Source organism: Abramis brama (genome assembly GCF_963993115.1).
Source record: "Abramis brama genome assembly, chromosome: 6".
NCBI lineage: Eukaryota > Metazoa > Chordata > Actinopteri > Cypriniformes > Leuciscidae > Abramis > Abramis brama.
The window spans coordinates 31,151,435-31,178,894 of record NC_139968.1 but is presented as its reverse complement, the minus strand read 5'-3'; the positions used below and the strand labels follow the sequence as shown (position 1 = coordinate 31,178,894).

The window sequence follows — 27,460 nt, the reverse complement described above, 5'->3', positions numbered from 1 at the left end:
GTACTCTTGAAAACATGATCAGGGTGTGAAGTTTTTTTATTTACTTTATTCACACCACACACACACCACAATCACTGTGCGGCATCATGTTGCTGAGCTGCATCGGGCCACATCACCTCATCCACATCGCAGGCTATATTGTCTCTTGCCAGGCACCGCGGGAAAAACACCCTGGAATGGCGAATCCATCCTTGGAAGGCCTCCACTGGGATGTCAACACAGGCCAGCTCCATTGCCCTTAGGAGGTTCTCTCTAGTGTATGGTTGTCTGTCATAAACCTTCCATCTCCACGATGAGAAGAACTCCTCTATAGGGTTCAGGAAAGGGGAGTAGGGTGGCAGACAGACGTTTAAAAAGTGGTTACTGTTGGTGGTGAACCACTCTCTGATTTGGTTTGTTCTGTGGAAGCGTACATTGTCCCAAATGATCACATAAATGTGATGTGCGGGCCCAGGATGGTGTTGTTGACGGTCCAGGAGGATGTCTTTTAGCTCCTCTAGGAAGGTGAGGAGACGTTGGGTGTTGTAAGACCCAAGGACAGCATGCCGGTGGACAAGCCCCTCCGAACCCATGGCCGCACAAAGAGTAATATTACCCCCCCCGTTGGCCAGGAACCTCAGTGATGGCTCTTTGGCCAATGATGTTACGGCCTCTTTGCCTTCGTTTCTGCAGGTTGAAGCCAGCCTCATCCAGGAAGAGGTACTCATGAGGTCTGGCCATCGCGTCCAACTGTAATATCCTCTGTGAAAATGTGAAAGTGCACAGGTGTTCAGAACAACAGTCAATCAGGTAGCACAGTATTGTCCAGACGTAATGTAGGCCACTGAGCAACACAGTATGTCCACTAACTGTACTGTGAACATGGATGTATACTTCCTTGCACATACTCGTAACGTAGGTCTTTGTGTCGCGCAGAATTGCGCTCAAAGGGAACCCTAGACCTGTTTCATCCGCATCTTTTGGCGCCAGAGAACTCTGTCTATTGCGGCCAAGCTGACATCAATGCTCTCAAAGTTGACATTATCGGCAATGACTTTGTCTCTGATCTCCCGGAGTCTGATGAGGTTGTTCTCAAGAACCATATCCACAATGAGGGTTTCTTGTGCCGCTGTAAATATGGCAACCCTCCCACCTTTATGTGGCATTCTTTCAACTCTAAAGAAAGAAACATGTGTTGTCAATTGACATGTTTTACAATACAGTAACCAATATTCCAATTTGAAACCAATAGACTACTTTAACAGGCTTGTAAAATTGTATTGTGACAAAGAAAGCAATAGAGTACAATACATGTTGTGTTGTCTGAATGCCCTGATAATGGTGGCCACGGTGAACCTACTCAGGTTTGGACGGATTCTTAGTCCTGCTTCAGCCATTGTCATGCCATGGACAATGACATGGTCAATGACTGTTGCTCGCATCTCGTCCGTAATGATGGTGCGAGGTTGTCTTGCTCTCCCTCCTGGACCTTCTCCTCTCCCTTGTTGGCCTCCTTCCTCTTCCTCGTTGGCCTGCTCCTCTTCCTCCTCTGATTTGAACTCCTCTTCCTCGTTGGCCTGCTCCTCTTCTTCCATGGCCAGCTCTTCTCCCTCCTCTGACTTGAATTCCTCTTCCCCTGACTCTCCCTTCATCCATTGTGTTTGTTTGGAATCTTCAGCAAACTGTGCACTCTGAACTTGCTTTTATACATGTGGTCACAGCATTAGCAACAAGTGTCTTCAATTTTGAGTCGTTGTGTGTAATGAATGACGCCAGGTGTGTTCATTGTGTTCAAATATTGCTGACTGTGGCAAGCATTTTGCATCACATGAGCTTTCATTTGAGAATATGAGCAGAGTTCTTTTGCAACTTGTGTTTTAGCAAGGAAAAATGAGTTAAGATTTATGAGAACGGAGGATTGTGTTTTGTGAATTGTGTCTTCATGTGAAATGTGTTTATGATATTGGAAAATGATGGCTAGATTTAGTAAATGTGTTTAGACAACTGGGGCCCGTTCTTCGTATACGTTGCTTATTACATCCGAGATCAAATGACACATCCAAGATGATATCATCGTGCGAATCATGATCTGGCTAACTCGGTTCTTCGAACACACTTGCCGGATATGATTAGTATCGCTGGATTGAGTCATCTGAGATAACTGCGCGTTCATGCGCTGGTTAAAAGGGGATATGTATCGATAGTAGAACATTGATCAGCAACGCTGCTATTGGCTGCTCAGCGTGGCCAAAGAGCGCGCTCAGTTTTTCTCCTACGCAGAGCAAGAACTAATAGTCGAAGTTTATTCGGAATTTTAATGTTTAATCAAAACGCCAGGGAACACCTCAAAGTCTGCAAAAGCCAGGAGAGAGGGCTGGCAAAAAGTAGCAGACAATTTAAATCCGTTAGAAGTGGCCATGTTAGATGTTTTTATCAGCCTATATTTATATAATATATTTATCCTATAATATATTTATTAGCCTATATTTTTGTATTTTAATAATTGCATAATTACTTTGTTCATTGTAATGCCAGAGTCACCACACTAGAACATGGGAACTAATAAAAGTGAAGTACAAAAATATTCTACATAATGGTAATTTTTTGTTATATAGTCTCTTTTATAAAAGGCACTGTTAAATAAATGGTTGTCTGTTTATAAAAGCAACCAAGAAAAAGGCTGAGAAAAAATCTTAGTAGCCTACACTGTAAAATAATTTTTGCTGCATTAAATTAAGGCCGTATAGTAATTTCAACTGTTAAATCTTGAGTAATGATGAATTGCTTTGACTTGTGAAAGTGAAAACTGATAATGTAAAAATATTATGCCATGAGTTATTGATCCCATTTTTCCCGAGTGTAGTTCATTGTAATGACATTGTGTTTTCCTCTTTTGTGCACTTTTACATAATACACCAACACTTGTATCTGTTCCCAAGAAAGTGGAGCTGAAATATGTGCAGTAAGTGGACATTTTCTAACTTTCCAAAGGAAAGAAAGTATAAGACTTTGTAATGTCCATTTGTTTCCATTGCACTGGACAGTGAATAAACCCTCTCAGATAACTGTCATATGGAGGAACTAGCCTGCAAGTGCATAAATAACTTTACTTAATTTATACTTATGGCTGCAATATAAGTTGCAGGATTCCACATCTACAGAAAGGCCTACAGAAGAGTCTGCACAGACAGAGGAGACATAGGCCTACAGGTGGGCAGTGTATAGCCAACTTTTCCTTTTTATTTGTTGCATGAGGCATGTGTCTAATATCTCTTGACCACTGGCTTTTCTTTACAAAGAACAATTGAAATAAAACTCAAGGAACTAAGCATATTTGTCTTTTATTAAACATTTAATGAAAAGGTTTTTTTTTTTTTTTGGCAATGTTGTGTAAAATGGCACATGCAACAATGTCACAGGCCCTGTCAGGTGTGCAACCCTCCGACTTTTCAGACACAGACATCTTCCCTTTAGTTAGCCAAAGTTCATTTCATTGTGTGCCCTTGTCCTGGCTAGAGCTGCATTATAACTGGTTTGGGTCAGGGAATGGGGTGTTATGGGAAAATTGATATTTTCTCTATATTTTATTTTCAATGATTTAACAAAAGAATGCCATACATTCATTTGTCTGTATTTTGAGTTTCTTTTATGATATTAGTACAGCTGCAGGGTGTGTGTGTGTGGGACTTCAGAGGTGAGAGAATTCCCGGGGGTAGGGGAGCCACAGGGGTCCCTTTTGTTCCTTGTACTGTGGTGGGTGACAAGAGATAACACTATAAAAATGCTGGCCAACCTCTGCTCTGGGTCTCACTCCGCCTGCAGCTGGACTGTGGGTAGACTGGGAACATTTCTTGCAAGAAATAAATATCTTTTAAGGACAATTTGAATCCTGATGTCTCTTATGCCTGATGCTGTTTTGTTAGTTATTGTTTTTGCCACAACAGGGGTCATAAAACACCTGTCTGCAGCAGGAACATGTCATAATCACCTATGAAAAAATGCAGTTCTGTTAGGATCAGCATAAGTGTATGTAATACAGTGAGCTTGATATTTAATTGTGGAACTTTCCTTACCACTTTCAAATAATGTGCATAAATGTGAATCTCTGACAATTCTTAAGTCATGCACAGATCCTGGCCATTTTGCTTTCACATTTGTGATATGGAAGATTTTAGTCAACTGCCTTTTTTTATTTGATATAATATTACTAATCTGGAATATTAAGAATCACAATAGTAACTGGGCTGCACATTTACATTGTGAACCCCCTTTCTGTTCACATAATCCCCTTCATTGAGGCCTTGGTGGCAGTCTATGGTAGCCTAGTCTATGGTACCAATCAGTTAGTGAAGCCTGAGTGACATATCTGTAATTCGGCATGGTCATGATTGTATGATCTTCATAAAAAAAATATGATAGCCAAAAAAAAAAAAAAAAAAAAAACCTGCTTTAGCCTACAACATTGGGTCTTAAGTGGCTTGGAAATGCCACAAAAAAACACTAAAACTGTTTTTTAAACATAAAAGCGACAAAAAACGACAATCTCACGAATCACGAGAAAAAATATATATCTCAGAAAGAAAGTGCACTATCGCGCTGCGCTGGACTTCCCGTATCAGCTCCGTTTATGAAGCCGGGATCTAATCCTGTTAACATGAAATAAGCCTGCTCCCGAGCAGGTTTAAGTTTGCGCACATGTTGCTATGACAGCAAGTCCAGGATGAGCGTCGAAGAACCAAACAATCCAAGATCATGCCAAATCGCCAACAATCAAATCCACCTAAGTGAGTTAGCGACGTGCGAAGAACGGACCCCTGGAAAGATTTCAATAATAAAAAAATAATAATAAAAAAAAATAAAAAAAAATAAACGTTCTGTGCACCCTTGATCCCAGGGTTTGTCGCATGTTGTGACGTCACAAGCTGCGAAATTTGACTCCCTTTTGCTGTATGCTACTCTATTCATGACTCTATTGCGTTCTACTTTTGTTATTGTCTCTTTTTATCATTGCTTCATCATTTTGACTCCACAACGCACTGTTTATAATTTATTTTTTTATTTTTATGTAAACAGTTCAAATCAATTGTGTATAGTTTTAAAATATTTTTTACAAGTTTTTTACATTGACTAGTTTGAGGATGATGTTTGAGGTACATTGACTAGTTTGAGATTTGTGATATTTCTGTATTTAATAAAATATGTAGAAAAAACTATTTTAATTTTTTAGTTTTTAGTTTATTGCACTTTTGAGCTATTTATGTAGTTACTATTGATTTATTACATACATAGCCTTCAAATCTAGGGTGTAAGGTTTGTTTTGATGTATGGCATATGAAAATGCTCAAAAGAATGACTGCACAGCATGTAAAAATACTAAGTGTGTTTGTCCAGTAGGGGGCGGTGGCGCACTGTGTTTGTGGGCTCTAGCACTGCTAAAACGCGCTTGTGTGTGTATTGCTGGCTACAGAAATGAGTCCTAACAAAAAAGAGACCATCCAGAAGTGTCCGTTTTCCCTTCGTATCTACGATACAACATATGGCGACGACGAGGATAGAAGTCAGAACTTTTAGTCCAGGCAAAGTAACTAATTTTGGAGCCAAAAATAGAACTAATTGTAAAATATTTTTTTTCAGCTTAGATCATTTCTATGAGTTGTCCAGAACAACATACTAAAAGTCCTAAGAATTCCTAGTTGAGGAAATATGTTAAATTCTCATCAATCCGAGATGTGTGGCAATAAGGCCAGGCAACAATACACCCCAATGGGGCTATTCTTTTCCTTTACTCCTATCAAAATGAAACTTTACACAATGAAAGTACCCATGAAAAGTAATTTTTTTTTTGTATTACAAGTTTCTTTGAAAATGAATTTTAATATGCAAATGAGCTATACACTAATCGAATATAGGCTATACCCAAAATACACCCGCATATAGGCTTAATTTCTTCCTTTACTCCTACCACAATAAAACTTTACACAATGAAAGTCTACAAGAAAAGTAAAACATTTTGTATTAGAGGTTTCTTTGAAAATGAATTTGAATATGCAAATGAACAATATACTAATCGAATATGGCCAAAATACACCCTAATGGACTTATTTTTTCCTTTACTCCTACCACAATCAAACCTCACACAGTGAAAGTATACATGAAAAGTAACATTTTTGTTTTACAAGTTTCTTTGAAAAATCAAGCAAATGAGCTCAACACTAGGCCTAACTGACTTATGGCCCAGAAACCATAAAGTCACAAGTAGAAAAAACAGGAGCCAAATAACTAACACATTCATGTCCATTCAGTAAGTTAACCTATGCATAAACACGATACATTTGAAGTCACTTGCCACACTTACCTGGGTCACTTGCCACAAAAAGACTTATATTGACCTTAAGAATTGATTGCACAAGCCTCCAGGTGCTTTCTAAAATCTTTTTTTTTTTTTTTTTGCGAACAAGCCTTACCTAATGAATGACATTCCCCCACAGATAACATCAGAAGAAAGTCAGAATAGCCATCTTAGCCATTAGTAACGTGGTGAGATTAAATTTTGGGCTGGTGGATTTACAAATGATTGGTATTGTTGGTTAGATTACGAGATTACAGGCAGAAGTCATTCTTACCAACTAAACGATTCACTCTCACACAGAAGACAGATGAAAAACCAGATAGACAGACTTTCCAGACATTCCAGCTCTTTAAAATAATTTTGCCAGACACCAAAACTGCTTCTCTTTTAGTAGTTAGCAAGAAATTCAGACCAGACGGGCCACACATCAGACTTCCACCGTTTGTAAAGTAGCTTTGCAGTGTTATGAGAAGCTAGCAACAGCAATATCTAGGTTAGTTAAAAAAAAAAAAAAAAAAAAAAAGACACCTCCCCTGTTGTTGCTACCTTGTCGTGGTTGGGAGGCTTGTGTGCCTCCGTGACCCTGAAGACTATACCGGTGGGGGTTATACCACTGGCAGGTACTACCAAGCCAGGCAGTTTTCAGGTTAGAGGCCAGTCTAAAAGCAGCATTGCCATCACCCATTGGCAGTAGGATGATTGGATGAAGATTGAGCTGATGTATTTGTCATGCATATAAATGGTGTTTCTGCCTATATGCAAATCAGGACATATTCAATAAGTGTGGCGCTCATGTGCATATTCAAATTCATTTCAAACCAAACTTGAAATACAAAAAAAAGTTCCTTTTCATGTATACTTTTACTATGTAAAGTTTTATTGTGGTAGAAGTAAAGGAAAAAATTAAGCCTATTTGGGTATATTTTGGGCATATTTGATTAGTGTATAGCTCATTTGCATATTAAAATTCATTGTCAAAGAAACTTGTAATACAAATTTTTTTACTTTTAATGGGTACTTTCATTGTGTAAAGTTTCATTTTGAAAGGAGTAAAGGAAAAAAATAGCCCCAGTGGGGTGTATGTTGCCTGGCCTTATAGAGGGTTTTCACTACGCGTCATCAATCCGGAAGTCGGCCATTTTGGAGGCACTGAACGTAAACAATGCCACTGAACTGAACGGACTTGCAAATTTGGCTGATTATTGCTGCTGAAAAATGGCCAGGTTTTGGTCTGTACTAATCGGTCGCACCGAGAAAAAACATCTGTGTTGGAACTTGCCTGAACTCAAAACAAGCTCTCTCAGTTTAAAAACATACAGTGCACTTTCTAGGTACCACCAAGGTCAAAGTAAAACACAAAGGGCTTATCAAAGAACTCAGTGGTGGTGGCAGGATCTGGGCCTAATTTATTAGGACGATCATGGCTCATAGACCTGAAACTCAGCTGGGAAAAAGTGAGTAAAATTAAAGACAGCTCAGAGTTGTTGCAAGACATCTTAAGGAAGCATGAAACAGTTTTCAAAGAGGAACTTGGAACATTAAAAGGAGCCACTGCTAAGATTCATGTACCAAGTGATGCAAAGCCTCATTTTTTTTTAAATCAAGGTCACTGCCTTTTGCTATGAGAGAGAAAGTTGAAGCTGAACTTGATCGCCTGATTAAAGACCATATTATAGAGCCTGTGAGATTCTCAGAGTGGGCAGCACATGTTGTGCTGGTTTTAAAGCCAGAAGGGACAGTAAGACTTTGTGATGACTACAGAGTAACCATTAACAGAGAGTCGTCACTGGAGCAGTATCCCATTCCTAGAATGGAGGACATGTTTGCAGTTTTAGCTGGAGGTGAAAAACACAGCAAGTTAGATATGAGTCATGCATACACACAAAGGATTGTTCACGTACCCAGATTACCTTTCTGGGGGAGTTAGTTCCAGTCCAGCAATCTTCCAGAGGACCATGGAAGGGGTCCTGAAAGACATTCTAAAGGTCACTGTATATCTGGACGATATCTTGCTGACAGGACGAGATGATCAGGAGCATATGAGGAGTATGGTTTGAGGTTGAAAAGGGGAAAATGTAAATTCTTGGAAAAGGAAGTATTTTTCCTGGGACACAAAGTGGATGCCACTGGTGTTCATCCAGTTCCCGGAAAAGTCCAAGCAGTTCAAGATGCACCAAGACCGACGTCAGTAACCGTGCTGAAAGCATATTTGGGACTGTTGGATTTCTATAACAGGTTTCTGCCAAACCTCTCAACACTGCTCCATTGCACAGGCTTTTGAAGAAGGATGTCCCCTGGGGTTGGAAAGAGGAACAAGAAGAAGCCTTTAAAAAATCCAAAGAATCTAACCGTGTGTTAATCCACTATGAGAAAAAAGGATTTTTGCTTTCTTGTGATGCATCCGTATATGGTGTGGGAGCCGTGTTAGCACATCGTATGGCAGATGAAATGGAGAGACCCATTGGGTTTGTGTCACGAACACTTACAGTAGCAGAAAAAAACTACTCACAGCTGGAGAAGGAGGATTTAGCTGTAGTGTTCGTGGTAAAGAAATTCCATAAATATCTGTATGGCCGTAAATTTGTGCTCTCTACAGACCATAAACCTTTACTAAGTTTACAGAATGAATTGAAAGCTGTGCCACAGATGGTCTCTCAAAGAATTATGAGATGAGCAGTGATGTTGGGGGTATACGAGTATGTCATTTCTTACAGAGCGGGCAAGGACGGTGGAAATGCTGATGCCCTCAGTCGTCTTCCTGTTCCAGAGATTCCAGAGAAAGAATTGAAGGAGGATCATGTCTTGATGTTGGAGAGCATTGTTAGTCCTTTGACGACATCAGAGCAAATCAAGCACTGGACAACGCGAGATCCTGTCCTCTCTGGTAAGTATGTGCTTAAAGGTTGGCCTGATCACAGTAATACAAATGAATTTGCACCTTATAAACAGAGACAACAAGAGCTCAGTGTTCAAGACGGGTGTGTGCTGTGGGGAGCCTTATCATCATTCCAGAGCAAGGACGTTCAGGGGTTGCTGGAACAGCTACATCAATCTCACCCAGGTGTGTCGAGGATGAAAGGCCTGGCCATGAGTTACCTGTGGTGGCCAAATTTAGATGCTGACATTGAGGCCCGAGTAAAAGATTGTACTGTGTGTCAAGAACAGAGAAAAGCCTTTCTCTCTACCCAATACCCCCAACCTCACACCAAATGTCATGCCCTGTAGATAGGCTTGTGTATATAAAGATCATATAGTAAGCAGAAATGTGAAATGTACCCTAACATATTAGAGGAAGACGCTGTTATCTCGATTGAATTGATGCCTGAAGAATGCACTTACAGAGCAGCCACGAGTAACAGCAGAAAGGCTAGCAGTTAAAGTTTTCTATGCAGAATTTGATTTCACACTGTAAAATAAAGTGTTACTGGGTTTGGTTTAGGCATAGTTACTTGTAATTATGCATAATTTACTGTTATTACTATAGTAGTAATATAAAAGTACATGTAGTAACGTGTAACCTTAAAATAAAGTGCTGCCTTATTGTTTGCACTAATGACAGTAAACACATCATATATCAACAATTACGCATTTAACTTTAATGCCGCACATGCAACTACTGTATATCTACAATTACAGATAATATCAAAGAAGCATATTTTACTCTATTGAGTTTTTGACATAAGTTTCATGCATAACTACCCGGACTTACGTCATCAACACAACATCCATGATCATATTAAATATCTTCTAAAGTTATAGCACCCCCTAGTATGAGAAATGAAGTGCACCTTGTAGACTGTGATGTGTGTTCTTTGTTTTTCAGATATGATATCGCTCTTATGCGTCTGTCCTCTGATGCTTCTCTGAACACGTATGTGCAGCTGGCTGCCCTTCCACCCTCTGGACAGGTTCTGCCCCACAACAACAACTGTTACATCACCGGCTGGGGCCGCACTCAGAGTCAGTTTCACTTCAGATAGCTTTGACGTTGCCTGAAATCATTTGCATGTACTTATTCCTGATTCCTTCCTCTCATGGATGTGATCTTCATTTAGCTGGTGGGTCACTCTCCGCTCAGCTGAAACAGGCCTACCTGCCCGTGGTGGACCACAGTACCTGCTCTCGTAGCGACTGGTGGGGAAGCACCGTGAAGAACACCATGGTGTGCGCTGGTGGCGGCAGCTTGTCTGGATGCCAGGTGAGAAAGACTGGCTGACAAACAGATCATGAACTGCTTCATGCTGCAGTAAAATGTCTAATTTTGTCTCCTGTTGTGTTGTTTTTAGGGTGACTCTGGCGGTCCTCTGAACTGTCAGGTCAGCGGTCAGTACGTCGTCCATGGTGTGGCCAGCTTTGTGTCATCATTGGGTTGTAATGCCTACCAGAAGCCAACAGTCTTCACTCGTGTGTCTGCATACAGCAGCTGGATTAGTGGAGTAAGTGCAATTATATCATCATTATAATAAACCTTTACATAAGGAACTAAGAAGCAATCAATGTCATGATCTTATAATACTCTGTTTTCATTTCACATTTCTTGTGCCATTTTGTTCATTTCAGATCATTGGATAAGTGGAAAAACTAAGAAGATGAAAGAAAAACACCCTCCATTTATCAGCTTTTAACATCTGCAATGGCAAACAATATTTACAATAAACTTCACATCTACTCTTGGGCTGGTTTTTAATCATTTTAAAGATTTGTGACCTTGTTAAATCCAGTTTAATCAAAAACAATAAATACAGTAGAGCACTTAACTATTTGAAGTAATTTTTTTAAGTGGAAATTTAAATTGTTTATACGTAATGGTCTTGACATATTAATTCCTTCAGACCATTGGAAACAAATTTATTTTTCTAATATGAGTAATGTCTGGTCACTGATTGGTCCCTGATAAACCAACAACAATGAAAATATGCTGTCCATCGTAGTGGAAACCTATATTAATTAATGAGTTCGCAAAAATGTTGTTTTTTAGATTAACTTTTACATTTAAGGAGAGCAAAATATCAAGTAGGGAAAATTGTTTTGCTCAGTGGTAAAAAAAAAAAGGTCTGTAGGGAATAACAACATTTTGGGGAAATTTTGTGGCCAAAAAAGATCCACTGTCAATAGTGACAAACAATTGTTATTTTGACTGTTCCTTAAGGTGAAATTATTGACTATTTTATTGAATTAAACTAGAGAATATCTTAGTTTTTGCTATCTTTCCAGAAAACACTTCATCAGATTGTGGTTTACAAACAGATAATAATACCAGCAGTATGTATCTATATATTATATGAACTTTTATTAATTGAGCAGAATCTTATACAAATGACTTGGAAATGAGAATAAAACAAAAGCCATTCATCCAAGGAACACACACACAAAAGCAGTGGAATACAAAAAGCAAGACCATAAAAAAAAACAGACATGGAATAAACCTTAAAGCAGACTCATTAGAACCTCATTAATATCAAAATGTATAATATTACCAATTATAAATCATTGTCCAATGACAAGAGTCAGGCAGTATGCATGCATTTAGCCAATATGAAATATAGCACTGTCTAACACATAACACAGTAACAAATCACTGCTATACAGTACATATAAGGTCCATACACTAACAAGTTAAGGACTGTAGTAAAATAAATTCATAAATATATAACATAAAAAAAAATAGATTAACCATTTGAACCAAGTTCAGTTATGATCACATTTGTTATGTTCACAAGAACCTAATTAAAATAGTCGATGATAAATTCTCTAAAATTGTTTACATAATGTCATACAAATGTGCAAAAAATTCAGTTATATTTATATTAAGCGTATCCCCTCCTGCTCATCCCCGCTGTCTGTATTTCTTTCTCTCTCTGTAAGAAAGCAAAGAACACTGGTTAAAAAGGTTGATGTCTCAGCTACTTAAGTGTCAATGTTCAGCCAATAAACATGTGTAAAAAACAAGCATTCCTAGCACTTACCCGATCAAAAACACTCAAAATAATACAATGTTGAGTGTCAAACCGTAAAGAATTGAGAAAATTAAAGGACAATTTAGAAAATGAAATCTTGCAATTGTAAAGTAGTCCACTGAAGGTGAGCTTGTTAAGAAACCGAATGCAGAATACAGAAAACAAAAGCACGGACACAGCACTTACCAAACAGTGGTTACAGGAAACATTACTTGACAAAGACACATGGCAAACATGAGGGCTTAAATACAGACTAATGACTAGACAAAGGACAGCTATGAACAATGAAACAATGGACCAATGACAGCATGACACATCAGACAAGGGAACACATGGCAGGATCACATGACTAACAGAGAATCACATGACAAAGACATGAAACATGAATGACCAAAACAAAACCAAAACAAGATGTGACAGCAATATGATAATTTCAGAGCGTCTGTACACAGAGCCGAAATAGAAAAGATCACCATGTTACTCACCACGGATTGTAACTTTATATCTCTTGTATTTAGTCTCTCGACTGCTGATGATCAGTAGTTTATAGACTCCGGCATGTTCAATTGTGCTGTTTCTTATGATCAGAGATCCAGTTTGATGATCCAGATTCAATATGTTTTTGAACTTCTCTTCGGCATCATAAAATGTACAGGGACTTTTATTTGTTTCTCTTTTAGCTATGAGTCTGTCTTCAGCTCCAAACAGCCACAGAATCAGATCATCATCTTGTATTTCAGTTTCGTTGTGTAGCGTGACCGAATCTCCTTCTGTCGCTGACACAGTCTTCTCTTCATTTTGTCACAGCACCAGAGAACAGAGAAAAACATGGACATTATAACAGGTGATCTGACCTCACTGCCACGGTAACATCGAAAGAACTGATGACTGATTAATTAGGAGGTCAAGAGGGTACATTTTCTTCAATATTGTGATGGATTTCTGCGTTCCACATACAGAATCTATACAGGTTTGGATTTGGAACGACATTTCAATTGTTAATCTAAGCAAACCTGGATGATCAAAATCAGTGTTTCTATAATAATAAAGAAATTTGGGATTGCGAGGAATGCTTCAGTATACATGTAAAAACCTATCAAATGCTCAAAATTAAAACCAAAATTGATCAAACTTTACCAAAAGATGATTTTATAATGTCTAGTAATTTAAAGTTAAATATATATATATATATATATTTAAATCTCCCAAAAAAATTGCATAAGAAAATAGAAAATATTATAAAAATGAAATGATATAAGCTTTCTGGACAAAAACAGAAAAGAAAGTATAATTTTAGAGCTTCAGGTAATTTGTTCTTGGTAATGTGAAAGTTAAGTGAACATTCCATTTTAGAATTTTGCAAACATTATGAGAGTTACTTTAGAATGTTCTCTAAAACATTCTGAAACAAAGTAAAATAATAAAAAAAAAAGTTAGACGAACATCTAACTAAAACTTGAGAAAAAAAAAACATTCCATGAATGATATATAATTAATGCTTTTATGTTAACGTTTATTGAAGAACATTATTGAAGAACAGATACATTTGAACAAACATTATATTAATATTACTGGAAGAACTTTGAGAGAACCTTGCCAGAACGTTAGCTAAACAACATTTCAGCCAACATTTTATTCTTTTCACTTTTAAAAAGTCTGATGTTTGAGTAAAGAAGGGTAAAGAGGGGGACAACATGGCCTGTCGATCATCTTCTAGTAGTACACTTTATTTTCTTATATTCCTTGCTTTATCAACCAAATTAAATTATTGCCCAAATATCTTAAAATTTTTAACATTGGTGTGTCTTTTCAACACACTCATGACAATTTGTAACTATTTTACGTTTTGGGCAAATTGGTGGCTAATTCATATAAATACACACAATATAATTTGTTTGTTTTAGTACAATCTGTTTACACCCAAGTGTTAAGATATGGGGTTAGGGGTGGACCTTCATGCTTACGTTTTTACACAGTACGAATTCATAAAAAAGTGCCACCTTGTAACAAAGTTACGTTTTCCCATGAGATCAGGTTGGTCTTTTTCAGTTGTTTGTGTCTTTAACTATTAATAATCTGTGTTAAGACCATTAAAAGCATCAAAACAGTGGTAAATATGATTGCGTTACTCACCGTGGGCAATCACCATGAATCTCTTGCATGTGATCTTTTTGCCGCTGGTGATTTGTAGTGTATAAACGTCTGAATGTGCTCTGCTGATCTTCCTGATGGTCAGATCTCCAGTTCGCTGGTTTAACTGTAATCTGTCTCTGAATCTCCCATCAGGACCTTCATAGAATAAGGCCTGATTGGTGGCTGCGTTGAGTTCAGCTATGAACGTTTCTTTATCACTAAACTTCCACAGTATCCGCTCATCATTCTTCAGATTGGTAACACCAGTGTGTAGACTCACAGAATCTCCAACTGTATATTTCAGCGTATTCACTGCCAAAGAGAGAGAAACATTTAGAAGAAACATGTGAATGTGAAAGTAAACCGCACTATCAATACTGTGATTATCATGAGCTACTCACGCCAGACAAGAACGTTGAATTTCTTGTATGAAGCTTTATTGCTGCTCTTCATCTGTACTTCGTAAACTCCAGAGTCGCTGCTTTTGGTGTTTGTGATGGTGAGATCTCCAGTTCGACTGTCCAGCTCCAGTCTGTCTTTGAATCTCTCGTCCTCAACATCGTAGACGCTGGTCTCATTGGTTTGCCCATCAACTTTGGCTATGAGGGCGTTTTTAGGTTCAAACTTCCACATAATCACATCATCTTTCTGTATTTCGGTAATACCAGTCTGCAGATGGACAGACTCTCCCTCCGTGAATTTCAGTGTGTCCACTTCATTTCATAAAGAAATAGAAACAAAGCATGTTGATATGTGCAGATGAACAACTCAAATACCACTTTAGACCTCAATGAAGTGTAAAATGAACAAATTAACACGTTTACAGACAACACTGTAGAGTGTTAGAAGTATTTCACCCACACACCTCGTACAATAACCTTGAATCTCTTGATTTTGGCTCTGCTGCCGGTGATCTGCATCTGATAATCTCCAGAGATCCGGATCCTGATGTCGCTGATGGTCAGATCTCCAGTCTGCTGGTCCAGCTGCAATTTGTCGTGAACCGCTCGTCGTCGGCGTACGAAATGTTACCGGCCTTTTTGTGTATTTGAGCGATGACCATTTCAACGTGACAGAATTTCCCTCCGTCACTGACACCGTTTTTTTATTTTCTGTCTCAGCACCAAGATATAAAATGTTTTAATAGGTGTTTTATTGTTTAAGTCAAAATTCTAAATTTGTTTAATGAATAAACCACTGTAAATGAAGTCAAATCAGAAATAATTGCTTTGCTCCAAAACGCCTCGGTTACGACTGTAACCTCGGTTCCCTGAAGAGGGAACGAGCGTTGCGTCGAGTTTGACGCTATGGGAATGCTTTGCGTGATGACGTCTTGAAGCACATATAAAATCAGTCCAATGGTGTGGCGGAACGTCAGAGGCGGGTGACGTCACGTACCAGGAAGCTATAAAAGCCGGCCCGAAACAGAAAACGAGAGCTTCGTAAAGTCTGAAGTCGTGCTGACAGGCATGAAGGAGATATGGTAAGGTGACGCAACGCTCGTTCTCTCTTCAGGGAACCGAGGTTACAGTCGTAACCGAGGCATTCCCTTTCAAGGGAACTCGCGTTGCGTCGAGTTTGACGCTATGGGAACGTCTATACCAACGCCTCCATAGCTACAAATGTCTGTCCTGTGTGAAATCTGGTGAGCAGCACTAGGAAGACAAAACATGAGACCCTGGAGCAGAGTCTAGATCCAGAGAGTAGAACCTGACGAAAGTGTGCGGTGAGGACCAACCTGCCGCATCACAGACGTCCTGTAAAGACACTCCTGATATAAGGGCCTTAGAGGCCGCCATACTCCTCGTAGAGTGCGACCGGACAGCCAAAGGAGAAGGCCTCCCAGCCGCCTCATAAGCAAGCGAGATAGCCTCGACCACCCACTTGCTCATTCTTTGCTTAGACACTGGACCTCCCTTGTTAGGAGACCCAAAGCATACAAACAATTGATCACTTTTACGCCACAGGGCAGCTCTGTGGACATAAGCGTCTAACGCCCGAACTGGGCAAAGCAAATTATTAGCCTCCTGATTCGCATTCTTAAAGGGAGGAGGACTGCAGAACAATAGGTCTAACCACATTAGTGGGGACCTTGGGGATATAACCCGGTCTCGGATGTAGAAAAGCTTTAACCATACCCGGTGCAAACTCTAAGCATGACGGAGCAACCGATAATGCTTGCAGATCCACTATTCTCTTGAGAGAAGAAATAGCCAGAAGGAAAAGAGCTTTCAGAGTTAGAAACTTCTCAGGAACCTCCTCAATGGGCTCAAAGGGGGCCAGGGATAAGCCTTGTAGCGCAATGGACAAATCCCATGGAGGCACCCTAGAGCGAACTGCAGGCCTCAGCCTCCAAGTGCCACGAAGGAAACGAGATATCAAGGGGTCTTTCCCCACAGACATTCCACCCAAAGGAATGTGGTAAGCACCTATGGCCGCCACATAAACCTTTAAAGCAACAACATGGAACTTTTCCTCTGCGGTCGCCCTACAGGTTGGAAGCGGAATTGTTCATTACCGCTGTCGTAAAATGATTTACGGTTACTGTATATGAAGCATGCAGGTTTTTTTCATATGGGCAATGATAATATTATTCATCTTCCTCCTTTCATAATTTCTACATGTTTAGTAGACTAAACATTTTAACTCAAACATTTGCGATTTGCATGTCGATTGCAATGCTCAAATCTGAACGAGAATGATAGCGATAGCATCCTAACCATCTAAAACTAGCATGTTAGTGTTTACTAGCTACCAGATTGATAATTCGCTCATCTACTAGCCGATTCATGAAGATAAATGGAGGACCAGATAGTTTCCGTAGCCAGGCAGACAACAGATTAGAAAAACTAAAGATAGTATGCAAGCAATTTACTTACTAGTTCAACAGCATGACGGCCAAGTCAGCATCGGTCTGGTAACACTCCTCCTCCATAAGCTCACGCCAGCGAGCAAACGCTCGACCAATATTGATCCTCGTCCTGCCTTTCAGTTTATCACTCTCCCTTTTCCTCTTCCGACTCTACTCCGACAAAACCTTGGACTTCTTATGTTTCCCTGCTGCTTCAGCCATGACGAAAACAAACGCACGAAAACAAACGCGTTGGTTGGCCTATCACAGCCGAATTTGAGGAAGTGGTGGGCGAAATGACGTATGCCGTAAAGCAGTCGAATTTTGTAGTTCTTTTTGAGCGCTGGTTACTACCCGCTCCCCTAAGTTACATAGTGCCAGTAAAAGCGATACAGACCCCGTCAGGCTCTTACAGACGTCTCATTCAACCTATTGTAAGTCGATGTACTATCACAAGGGTCTTGGAAATATATTATGAAGGTTGAAAAGTTACATGTTGTTACTTTAAAGTGGACGGGGTCAGACCTGCCGTGAACCGGTCCTGCAGGAACTCCAGCACTGTACCAATTGGGCAGTTAACTGGGTCTAACCGACGGTCACTACACCAAGAAGTGAAGACTCTCCACTTCAGGCCATAAAGTTTCCTCGTGGAGGGAGCTCTGGACTGTAGAATGGTCTCAACAACCTCAGTTGAGAGACCTGACTCTATGAGCTGGGCCCCCTCAGAGGCCAAGCCCACAGGTTCCACAGTTCTGGGCGGGGGTAAAATATTGAACCCCCTGCTTGGGACAGAAGGTCCCTCCTGACAGGAAGCTCCAGCGGATGCCCGTCGAGGAGGGACACAAGATCGGGAAACCATACTCTGCCCGGCCAACGCGGGGCTATAAGAAGCAGGCAAACCCGGTCCCTGCAAACTCTCTCCAGAACTCCCGGGAGCAGAGCAACTGGGGGAAAGGCGTACAGACGTAGCCTCGGCCACACCTGTACCATAGCATCCAGTCCGAGAGGAGCTGGATGTGTGAGGGAGAACCAAAGTGGACAGTGAGACGTCTCTCGAGAAGCAAACAGATCCACTTGTGCTTGGCCAAACTCCCTCCATATCAGCTCCACCACCTCGGGGTGGAGCCTCCATTCCCCGGGCCTCGGCCCCTGTCTCGACAGAGTGTCTGCTCCTATATTCTGAACCCCGGGGATGTAGGCTGCCCTGAGTGACAGCAACTTCCCCTGGGACCACAAGAGGATATGGCGTGCCAGATTGGATAATGGGCGCGAGCGCAAACCCCCTTGGTGGTTGATATAGGCGACTACCGACGTGTTGTCCGTATGCACTAACACATGGTGTCCCCTGAGATCTGTGATAAAGCTCCTCAGAGCCCGGAAGACCGCTAACATCTCTAGGCGATTGATATGCCAGGAACGATGATGGTCTTCCCACAGACCTTGAGACGAGCGACCCTCCAGGATCGCTCCCCAACCCGTGAGGGAAGCATCCGTCGTTAGCAGTTTGCAACGACAAGGAGCTCCCAACACTGGGCCCTGGGACAGGAACCAAGGTTTCTTCCACATAACCAGGGCGAGTCAGCATCGCCGCGTGACCTTGATTGTGCGAAATGGGTTGTCCCTCGGGGAAAACCCCCTGGTCCTAAGCCACCACTGCAGGGGCCTCATGTGCAGCAGTCCAAAAGGTATCACGTTGGAAGCTGCTGCCATGAGACCCAACAGTCTCTGGAACTGTTTGACAGTGAGTAGCTGGCCTAGCTTTACACTTTTCACAGCTGCAAGAATGGACTCTATACGTGGCGGTGACAGGCACGCCTGCATCGACACTGAGTCCCAAACCACGCCTAAAAAAGTGGTCCTCTGGAGTGGAGAAAGCACACTCTTCTTGGCATTCAGCCGTAACCCCAACTCTTTCATGTGGGCGAGAACAACATCTCGATGTTGAACCGCCAACTGATGCGACTGAGCTAAAATCAACCAATCGTCGATGTAGTTCATGATGCGAATACCCTGGAGGCGCAGCGGCGCCAGAGCTGCATCCATGCATTTGGTGAAAGTGCGGGGTGATAAAGCTAGGCCGAATGGAAGAACTCGATATTGGTATGATTTGCCCCCGAAAGCAAACCTCAGGAACTTCCAATGACACGGACGGATGTAAATATGTAAATATGCGTCCTTGAGGTCTATCGTGACAAACCAGTCCTCTGACCTGATCTGTGGCACGATTTGTCTCAATTAGGGCTGTTGGAACGAATTCCGAAATTCGAATATAATTCGAATATTAAAAAAATCAATACTATTCGAATGCTGAAGTTCCTATTCGAATATTGCTTTTTTATGTATATATATTTTTTTAAAAATGCAATCTTGCCTTTCTCGCCGCCTTGGCACACACATGTGAAAATTAAATGCTTTTGTTTCGTCTGATAAACAATAAAGTTTTTTGAATCGTAACACAATTGTGCACGTTATCCACGCTGTATCAACATAACAACTGTCAAAAGTCGCGTAGAGGAATGTCTCCACGGTAACGGAGATCAACAATTTGATTCTCAGTCCACACTACAACGTGAAAACGGCGTCTTCAAATATATCCACTTTGGAGTGCGTTTTCATTAATAAAAACGCCGTCTCATTGTGGACGGAAGGCCAAAACGGAGAGGAAAATGTTATTTTTTTTATGACAACTTACAACCTGACAAGCTAGGCGATCTGTCCGAGGAACCGCCGCTAAAACAGGCAAGAATTACTTATGTTCTGCCTCTCTCTCTCTCCTCATCACGGGGCTCAACTGCTTCCAGCTGTCCGCCAAAAGGCAATAACAGACAAACTGACGGTTTATCTGTGAAGATATGAGACCGATCAACATCACACATTGGCGATCCATAAGACTGTGTAATGTCGTAAATATTAATAATAGGATGAATTTGAGCATTTAAAATTCGAATATTATTCAAATATTAAATAAAATAAGGAATGGAATTCGAATAGTATTATAGAGGAAGATTGACAGCCCTAGTCTCAATGTTAAAATTTTGAACTTGAGCTGCATGACTGACTCGTTCAGAACTCGAAGATCTAAAATGGGACGCAATCCTCCGTCCTTTTTTGGAACTATGAAGTACCGGCTGTAAAACCCGGACTCCCTGTTGGAGGGGGGTACATATTCTATGGCCCCCTTCTCTAACAGAGTGTTTACTTCCTGTTCCATAATCAGAACCTGCTCGGGGGCCACCACTGTGGGCAGGACCCCCATAAACCGAGGTGGGCGTTTCTTGAATTGTATCTGATACCCTTTTTCCACGGTCTGCAGGACCCAACGAGAAACATTCGACAGTAGCTTCCACGCTGTCAAAGATTCTACTAGAGGTACCAGCCTCTCAAGACTGGTTTCTGGATTTAGTTGTTGTTGAGTAGTCAATTCGTCGCCCTGTAACGGCGCACCGGCAGGGAACGACCGAACAGACTGCTCTAACACCCTCCTCGGAGGGGGCGGGCATCCCGAGGCCACTACGCTTCTGGGTGGTCCTAGAGATATGTGCTCGCCGGAGACCGCTGCGCCCTGTAACACCGGAGGCGGCAGGGTTAGCAGAACGGTCCCCTGAGGGTACCGAAGAGAGACGGGCATCGTAAAAAGAGGTGTTAACCGCTCTGCTTCGGGGGGGACTACCCTCATTTGTCCTGAGCCCTCGGACGTCAGGACTTTTTCCCAGCAGCCTTCTTGGCAGTAATAACGGTCCGCAGATCCGTTTTACCCCTCGAGGGCTGCTGGGTTTGAGAGCGCCCTCCGTGTCCCCGAGATTTTTGTGGGGGAGCACGGGAGGAAACGCTCTGTTTCTGAGTGGCACGGTGTTCAGCGCTCTTTTTTGAGGAGTGAGGCTGCTTCCGCTCAGCAGCCTCATAGAAAGAACAGCGGGGGAGGAGTTTCTGAAGTGCAGCTGCCTGTTTTGAAGCTTCTTGAGACTTCGCTACAGCACTATTAACTGCGTCTCCAAATAAACCATCAGTGGAAACCGGCGGCGGCATAAGCTTTATGAACCAGGGAAGAAGTGAATTTTACTGGCTTGGATGGTAACACAGGAGCCTTCAGAGAGGATGCCGTTGCTGGAGAGAGATAGCTCGCGAGCGTCTCTTCCACCTTCGGCATCTCCCCATAACCATGCTCTTTATAATTGTGTATGGCTGAATAGTGTGATGTTTGTGCAGTATACACTCTATATGAAACTGGTTTCCCCCACGATGGAAAGACGGTGTGGAGATCGGGGAAAAACGGAAGGCTTCTGCGCTAGGGCTGCGCACGAGATGGCAGGAAACGTTCGTCGAGCTTACTTTTCGAACGAGCTTACTTTTCGAACGAGCGCCCTGCCTATCTTCTGGCCACTCAAGAGATAATCGCTCAACAGCTCTTGTAACAACATCAAGCAATTCCTCAAACGCGTGAGACTGAGGTGGCGAATCCTCAGCCTCACCCTCAATACTAACAACGTCCAACTCCTCGGAGCTGGACAATTGCAGTACTGGTGCCTCCATCGGGGGGGAAGAAACCGCAGCGCGTGCTTCCACACCCTGATGAGAGGCACTGGATCTTTCAGAAAGAGGCTGAGATAAGGCAGAGCCCGTCTCAACATCCACTGACAGATCCATTTGCGAACCCCAGGTCTGAGATCGACGCCGTGCCTCGGCAGCGGCGGGACCCGAGCCCTGGAGAACGTAATCCTGTCTAAATCGAGCCAGGCGGGATCGGAGCGTACGCAATGGAAGCGCGTCGCAATGCACACAGTCACCACCCTCGAGTGCTGACTGGGCATGCTCCTCTCCCAAACAAACAACACAAAGAGTGTGTGTGTCACCTCCCGTTAAATAACGCGGGCAGGGATGGACACACACTCTAAACTGCTGCTTGCTCGCCATACTGAATATATATATAATATAGACAGACAACATCAAATAACAAGGACAGATTCAACACAGAGCGCAACTGAAGACTCAGAAAGCTTTCGTTTTCTGTTTCGGGCCGGCTTTTATAGCTTCCTGGTACGTGACGTCACCCGCCTCTGGCGTTCCGCCACACCATTGGACTGATTTTACATGTGCTTCAAGACGTCATCACGCAAAGCGTTCCCATAGCGTCAAACTCGACGCAACACGAGTTCCCTTGAAAGGGAACAGTGAGAATGCATTTGCAATGAAGGAGCTGTTCCAACAAGAAACAGATGTTCACTCAGATATTGGTTTTCAATTTGATTCAAAAGTGTTATTTACTGACACCGTTTGTGTCTGACTCTCAACATCATGGAGATGTTTAATTGTTCAAAAATTCACAGCATAAAACTGCAAAATCTCCTAGTGATCTGCAAATAAGTAGCATTTTAAGGTGCATTCCTAATAAAGGAATTATTAGGAATTCTTTTTTCTGTTGGTTTTCAATTCATTTGAAAAGTAACTTTTCAAAATGCATTTCTAGGATTCTAGAACTTCCTGTATCTTAAGCGGGAACAAGAATCACAGACTGCTTTACAGCTACAATCATTTCTTGTTTTTCTTAAGATCACCTACGGTATAATTCGTTAGTTATGCATAGTTATGCAAATTAAATACACTTTTAAACTCTTATATGGGGTTATTCCTCTTGTTATATATTCCTTTTAATACCTGTAGATGAAGAGTTTGGTTCCAAAACGCGATAAACGCCATTTAAAAAAAAATTGAGTTCCTGCAAAAATCAGTATTGTATAGGGTCAGTATTGAAAAGTCAATTTAAAATTTTATGTAAAATGCGATATCCGCCGTGTTATTCTGTCATGTTTTCTCCCTTTCTTTCCAAACCGCGACAAACGCCAGTCTCCTTTCTCTGCAGAATGAGATAAATCCGCTCTCAACCAATCACAGCGCACCATTCCACGCACTGTAAACCGTAACGGCAGCGCTTTGAATACACCCGGCATCCTAGTTTTTCCTATCTACTTTGTACCTTTTGATCAACAATCAAACAAAATCTTTTATAATTTTGACGGCATTGATGAACCTGTGGTGGTTTCTGCGGTAGGGAAGAAACGTAAGCCATCGAAATCTAATCATTTACGTGAGGAGATTAAGAAGACGAGGCGCGGGAGGAGGAAAAATGCCAGCTGTTGCTTGTTCTCACACGACAGCATCAAACTTCTGTCACGCTGACACGTTGAACCCAGGGGATCTTTTGAAAAACTTTCAGTTGTTTTACTCAGTCAACGAAAACCGAGCAGGACTAAGCCGTTTTACAGATGATCGCCGTCAAAAAAGTTCAGGAGGTATTTCCTAGCGATAGCTGATTGAATGTATTTTTAGTCCAGTGCCTGTAACGTTAATAAGATATTGATCGAGTTCAGGCTGTCATATGTGGATGGATCAACTTATTTTGTTGTGTATTTTCAACAGTTTCAATATGAAAAATAACTTTTATATTGATTCGATGGATTAATTGCATTTGGGGGAAAAAAGTGTTGTGAATTTATTGCATTTTGGGGAAAAAATGATCAGTTTTTATAATAAATCTTTGAAAATCAAAATCTGGATTTGAATTTGTTTTGTTATTATAACCTAAATATGCTATGTGAAAGTTTGAACCAGAAAATAGCGTTTTTCATCTGGCCAAATTCTTGGTAAAGAAAACACATTTTTACTCAAATTAATCAAAATGGATTTATCGCGTTTTGGAACCAAACTCTTCAGATAATGATTACCTTTCCGTTTAGAGTATCTGAACATGTAGTAAATCACGGCCAGAGCTACAGCCACACACAGCAGGAGAAACACACAAATCAGCACAATATAACCAGCGGACAAACCTGGATCTGGAATGGCTGAAGAGAGAAAGTCATTAGTATAAGTCATTTTATTGCACGATTTGAGGGGAATGCTCATTTAACATGATTAAACGTGAGCTACTTACCAACAAAAACATTGAATCTCTTGTATAAGGTCTCTTTACTGTTGGAGATCTGAAGTTGATAAACACCAGCGTCTGCGGTTCTGAGGTCTCTGATGGTGAGATATCCCGTCTGATTTTCCAGATGTAGTCTCTCTCTATATCTCTCATCAGGACTGTATGTGATCTCATGAATCTTTATGTTCATTTCAGCTATAAAAGTGTCTGGATTCGTAGTTCCAAACGTCCACCGTATTAGATTGTGTTTCTGTGAATCAGTAACACCAGTGTGTAGAGTCACAGAATCTCCTTCTCTCTTGTTTTCCAACCCTGCAAAAATCACATCTGGAAAACAAACAGGAACAGTTATGGTAAAAAGTAAAACATATAGGCCTGAACTATATAATCAATATAGATCTATCGGAGCTACTCACAATGGACAGTAACAGTGAATGTATTGACTAAGGTCTCAGTGCTGATGATCTTTATATAATAATCTCCGGAGTGCTTGGTTCTGATGTCACTGATGGTCAGAGATCCAGTCTTATTGTCCAGCTGCAGTCTGTCCTCCAATCTCCAATCATCAACATCATATAATGAGACTGTCTGAGCTGTGCCCTCGATTTTGGCGATAATGGAGTTTTGAGATCCATACATCCACATCAACAAAAATATTCTCTGTATTTCAGTGACATTAGACTGCAGAATGACGGAATCTCCCTCTTTCACTGACACTTGTGTTGTCTCCCCAAACATACCTGAGAAATAAACAAAATGTAGCTGAAAGTTTTCAATATCAGTAAACTACACAAACAGTACAATCTTAAAAATAAAGGTTCCAAAAGGAGGGTTTTCTCAGCAGTGCCATAGAAGAAAGAAGAGCAAGAACCTGTCAGTGATCAGTTCTTAAAAAGATGTTACTCATAGTGTAAATTAACATTAAAATAATGTAAAGAACCTTTTGTGCAATGGAAATGTTCTGTGTAAGTTGGTTCTTCATGCACATAGATGCCAATAAATTTGTCCACGAATGATTGCGCAATATTTGCATAACAAAAACAGAAGCAGTGAACCGTAAGGCTATGAATGAATGAATGTACATTCCGTCATGAATTTATCTTTGACCAGTTTAAAATAAGTTTATCATATGTTGATAACCTATGGCTATAACTGTTTGTGTGGAAACCCGCCCCCTAGATTATTGTAGAACAGACAAAAGCAATGATTTAGCTTTTCTTTTATTCTTTGCAAATTATTTTCCTTACATGACAATGTTCCGATTCATCAACATTACAGCGACGGTGAAATTCGTATTTTTCCGAATCTGTTGTAGCCTAATACGTGACATTTTACGGATAATAACATAGGCTAGCCTGAATGTGAAACCGAAAGAATGACGAACCGATGACTTACCGTGAAAAAATGCGAAAGAAAAGAGCAATAACAGTTTCTTCATATTGTTTTAGTATCCTAGATCATGACTCGAGTTGATGAGGTGATCGATCCGTGGCGTTTCTGTCGTAGGCTATAAACGAGCAAAACACGAGTGACAGTGCCAGTGCCGTCACGGATGGCAAAACAAATGTTGACTCACTGCTGAGGAAATTTTAAACAGATGGGCCGGTTATCACAAAACAACAAATGTTCTCTCATGAATATCATTTAGGTTATGCACAAATGTTATTTTACTGCTTTACTGTAATACTCATTTTCAAGTCAAAACAGAAACGTAATATTTATAATAGGTCTATATTATGCTGTTGGTGTTCTTGCTTGTAGTTTCTGTCATTGTACTCATGAGGGCAGAGGAAGGCAAAACCTGATCACAGATCAGTAGGCCTATCTATTTTCCATTTAACTTCCTTTGAGCATTCAACATGAAAATCAGCATAGACTATTATAGACAAAGCTTGTATCCATGGCCTGTTAATGTGTTTTAATAAAGATTGGAATAAAACTAATAGGACTTCAGTAAGTCAATGTGTTGTTATGGGACTATTCAATGGACTAAAAGTTTGAAAGGTACACATTTAAAGTTCAGTTCTTCTAACCTTGACATAAATGAATAAAACAAATAATAATAATAATAATAATAAGATACAAGGCCATTGAAAAGATACAGTTGACAACAAAAAAGGATATTGTTTGATTTATACTGTAAAATGCTCTTACACACATCAGGCCTTGACTGCACAGTCTCTCTATGACTTTACCGCTAAACAAGTAACTGCATCTCATCTCGGCAAGAAACAGTTTCAGGGTTCATTTCAATTAAGTCTTTACCTCTTTAGACTCGTGAAGGGTTAGCAGGTTGCAAGTTCTTGAAGAAAATGCATCACACATTTGTTTTTTTTTCTGTCTGTGGATATTGTACTTAACTGGTGGTGTAAATGTTTGTTTTTTTAGTTACTGTTTTAATAAAGCATCATCAGTTGCGACTGTGAATCTTTTCCTACGCTTGTTCTCCAGGTGTGTTTGGTGTTGAGGCCGGTGAAACAGAGACAGTATCAGTCATGGAGGGAGATTCTGTCACTCTACACACTGATGTTCCTGAACTACAGAGATATGTGATAGTGTGGACGTTTGGACCGCAAGACACTCACATCACTAAAATCAACAGATTTCACAATGAGACCTGTCACGATGAGAGATTCAGAGACAGACTGAAGCTGGACTATCAGACTGGATCTCTGACCATCACAAACATCAGCACAGAACATGCTGGACTTTAGAAAATCTAAATCTTTGTTGAAAACAAGGTCTCGATCAAGAATTTCATTGTCACCGTCTATGGTAAGCAGAGCATTATGCTGTGTGCACATATGATTTGCCTCTTGCCATATTCTCATTTCAAGTAGGGTTATTAAATTATCATAATATAATATGTTAAGATATGGGGTAAAATATGGGCTAGTGGGTAAATTGAGCCACCAATTAAACTTAAGGGAACAGTGCAAAAGATGATTTGCCAAGGATAAGGCATTATGGCATGACTTCTGTAAAGTTGCTTTTAATAAAATGAAAACAAAAATGACCTGATAACAAAAATGTTATATTTAATCATATATGGTGCGCTATTTTATTTTAAAATATTTAAAAACATGAGATGGGAGGAAAAAATATATTTTAATGCTTTTTTGTTCTTTCGCAAAAGTCTTGCAATACCCTGATAAACTTTGCATTCCCTCGCAAAACTTTTGAGTTCTTTGCGAGCGAAGGCAAAGTTTGTCTGGGGAAAGCAAAAGTTTTGAGAGGGACCGCAAATGTTTTGTGAGTGAACGCAATGT

The 27,460-nt window shown here is 40.7% G+C and overlaps 2 protein-coding genes across 2 annotated transcripts in view; one reads left to right on the top strand and one right to left on the bottom strand.

Moving 5' to 3' along the window:
• LOC311085782 (elastase-1-like) overlaps window positions 1-10,996 on the top strand; it is a 200,576-nt gene extending 189,580 nt beyond the window's left edge. Inside the window, exons 5-8 of the mRNA XM_084118414.1 lie at window positions 10,152-10,288; window positions 10,384-10,526; window positions 10,615-10,764; window positions 10,889-10,996. Coding sequence (XP_083974540.1) covers window positions 10,152-10,288; window positions 10,384-10,526; window positions 10,615-10,764; window positions 10,889-10,900 — 442 coding nt within the window. The 3' untranslated portion in view covers window positions 10,901-10,996. The remainder of the gene's footprint in view (window positions 1-10,151; window positions 10,289-10,383; window positions 10,527-10,614; window positions 10,765-10,888) is intronic.
• Window positions 10,997-11,608: 612 nt separating this feature from the next.
• On the bottom strand, window positions 11,609-25,709 carry LOC311085528 (uncharacterized protein). The gene is made up of 9 exons (XM_084118028.1): window positions 25,587-25,709; window positions 24,608-24,931; window positions 24,198-24,518; window positions 23,989-24,108; window positions 15,297-15,530; window positions 14,820-15,131; window positions 14,419-14,730; window positions 12,771-13,076; window positions 11,609-12,186 (listed from the first exon to the last, which is right to left on the bottom strand). Exons 1-9 carry the CDS (start codon window positions 25,627-25,629, stop codon window positions 12,131-12,133), a joined length of 2,028 nt encoding a protein of 675 aa, XP_083974154.1. The 5' UTR covers window positions 25,630-25,709; the 3' UTR covers window positions 11,609-12,130.
• Between the last annotated feature and the right edge of the window lie 1,751 nt (window positions 25,710-27,460).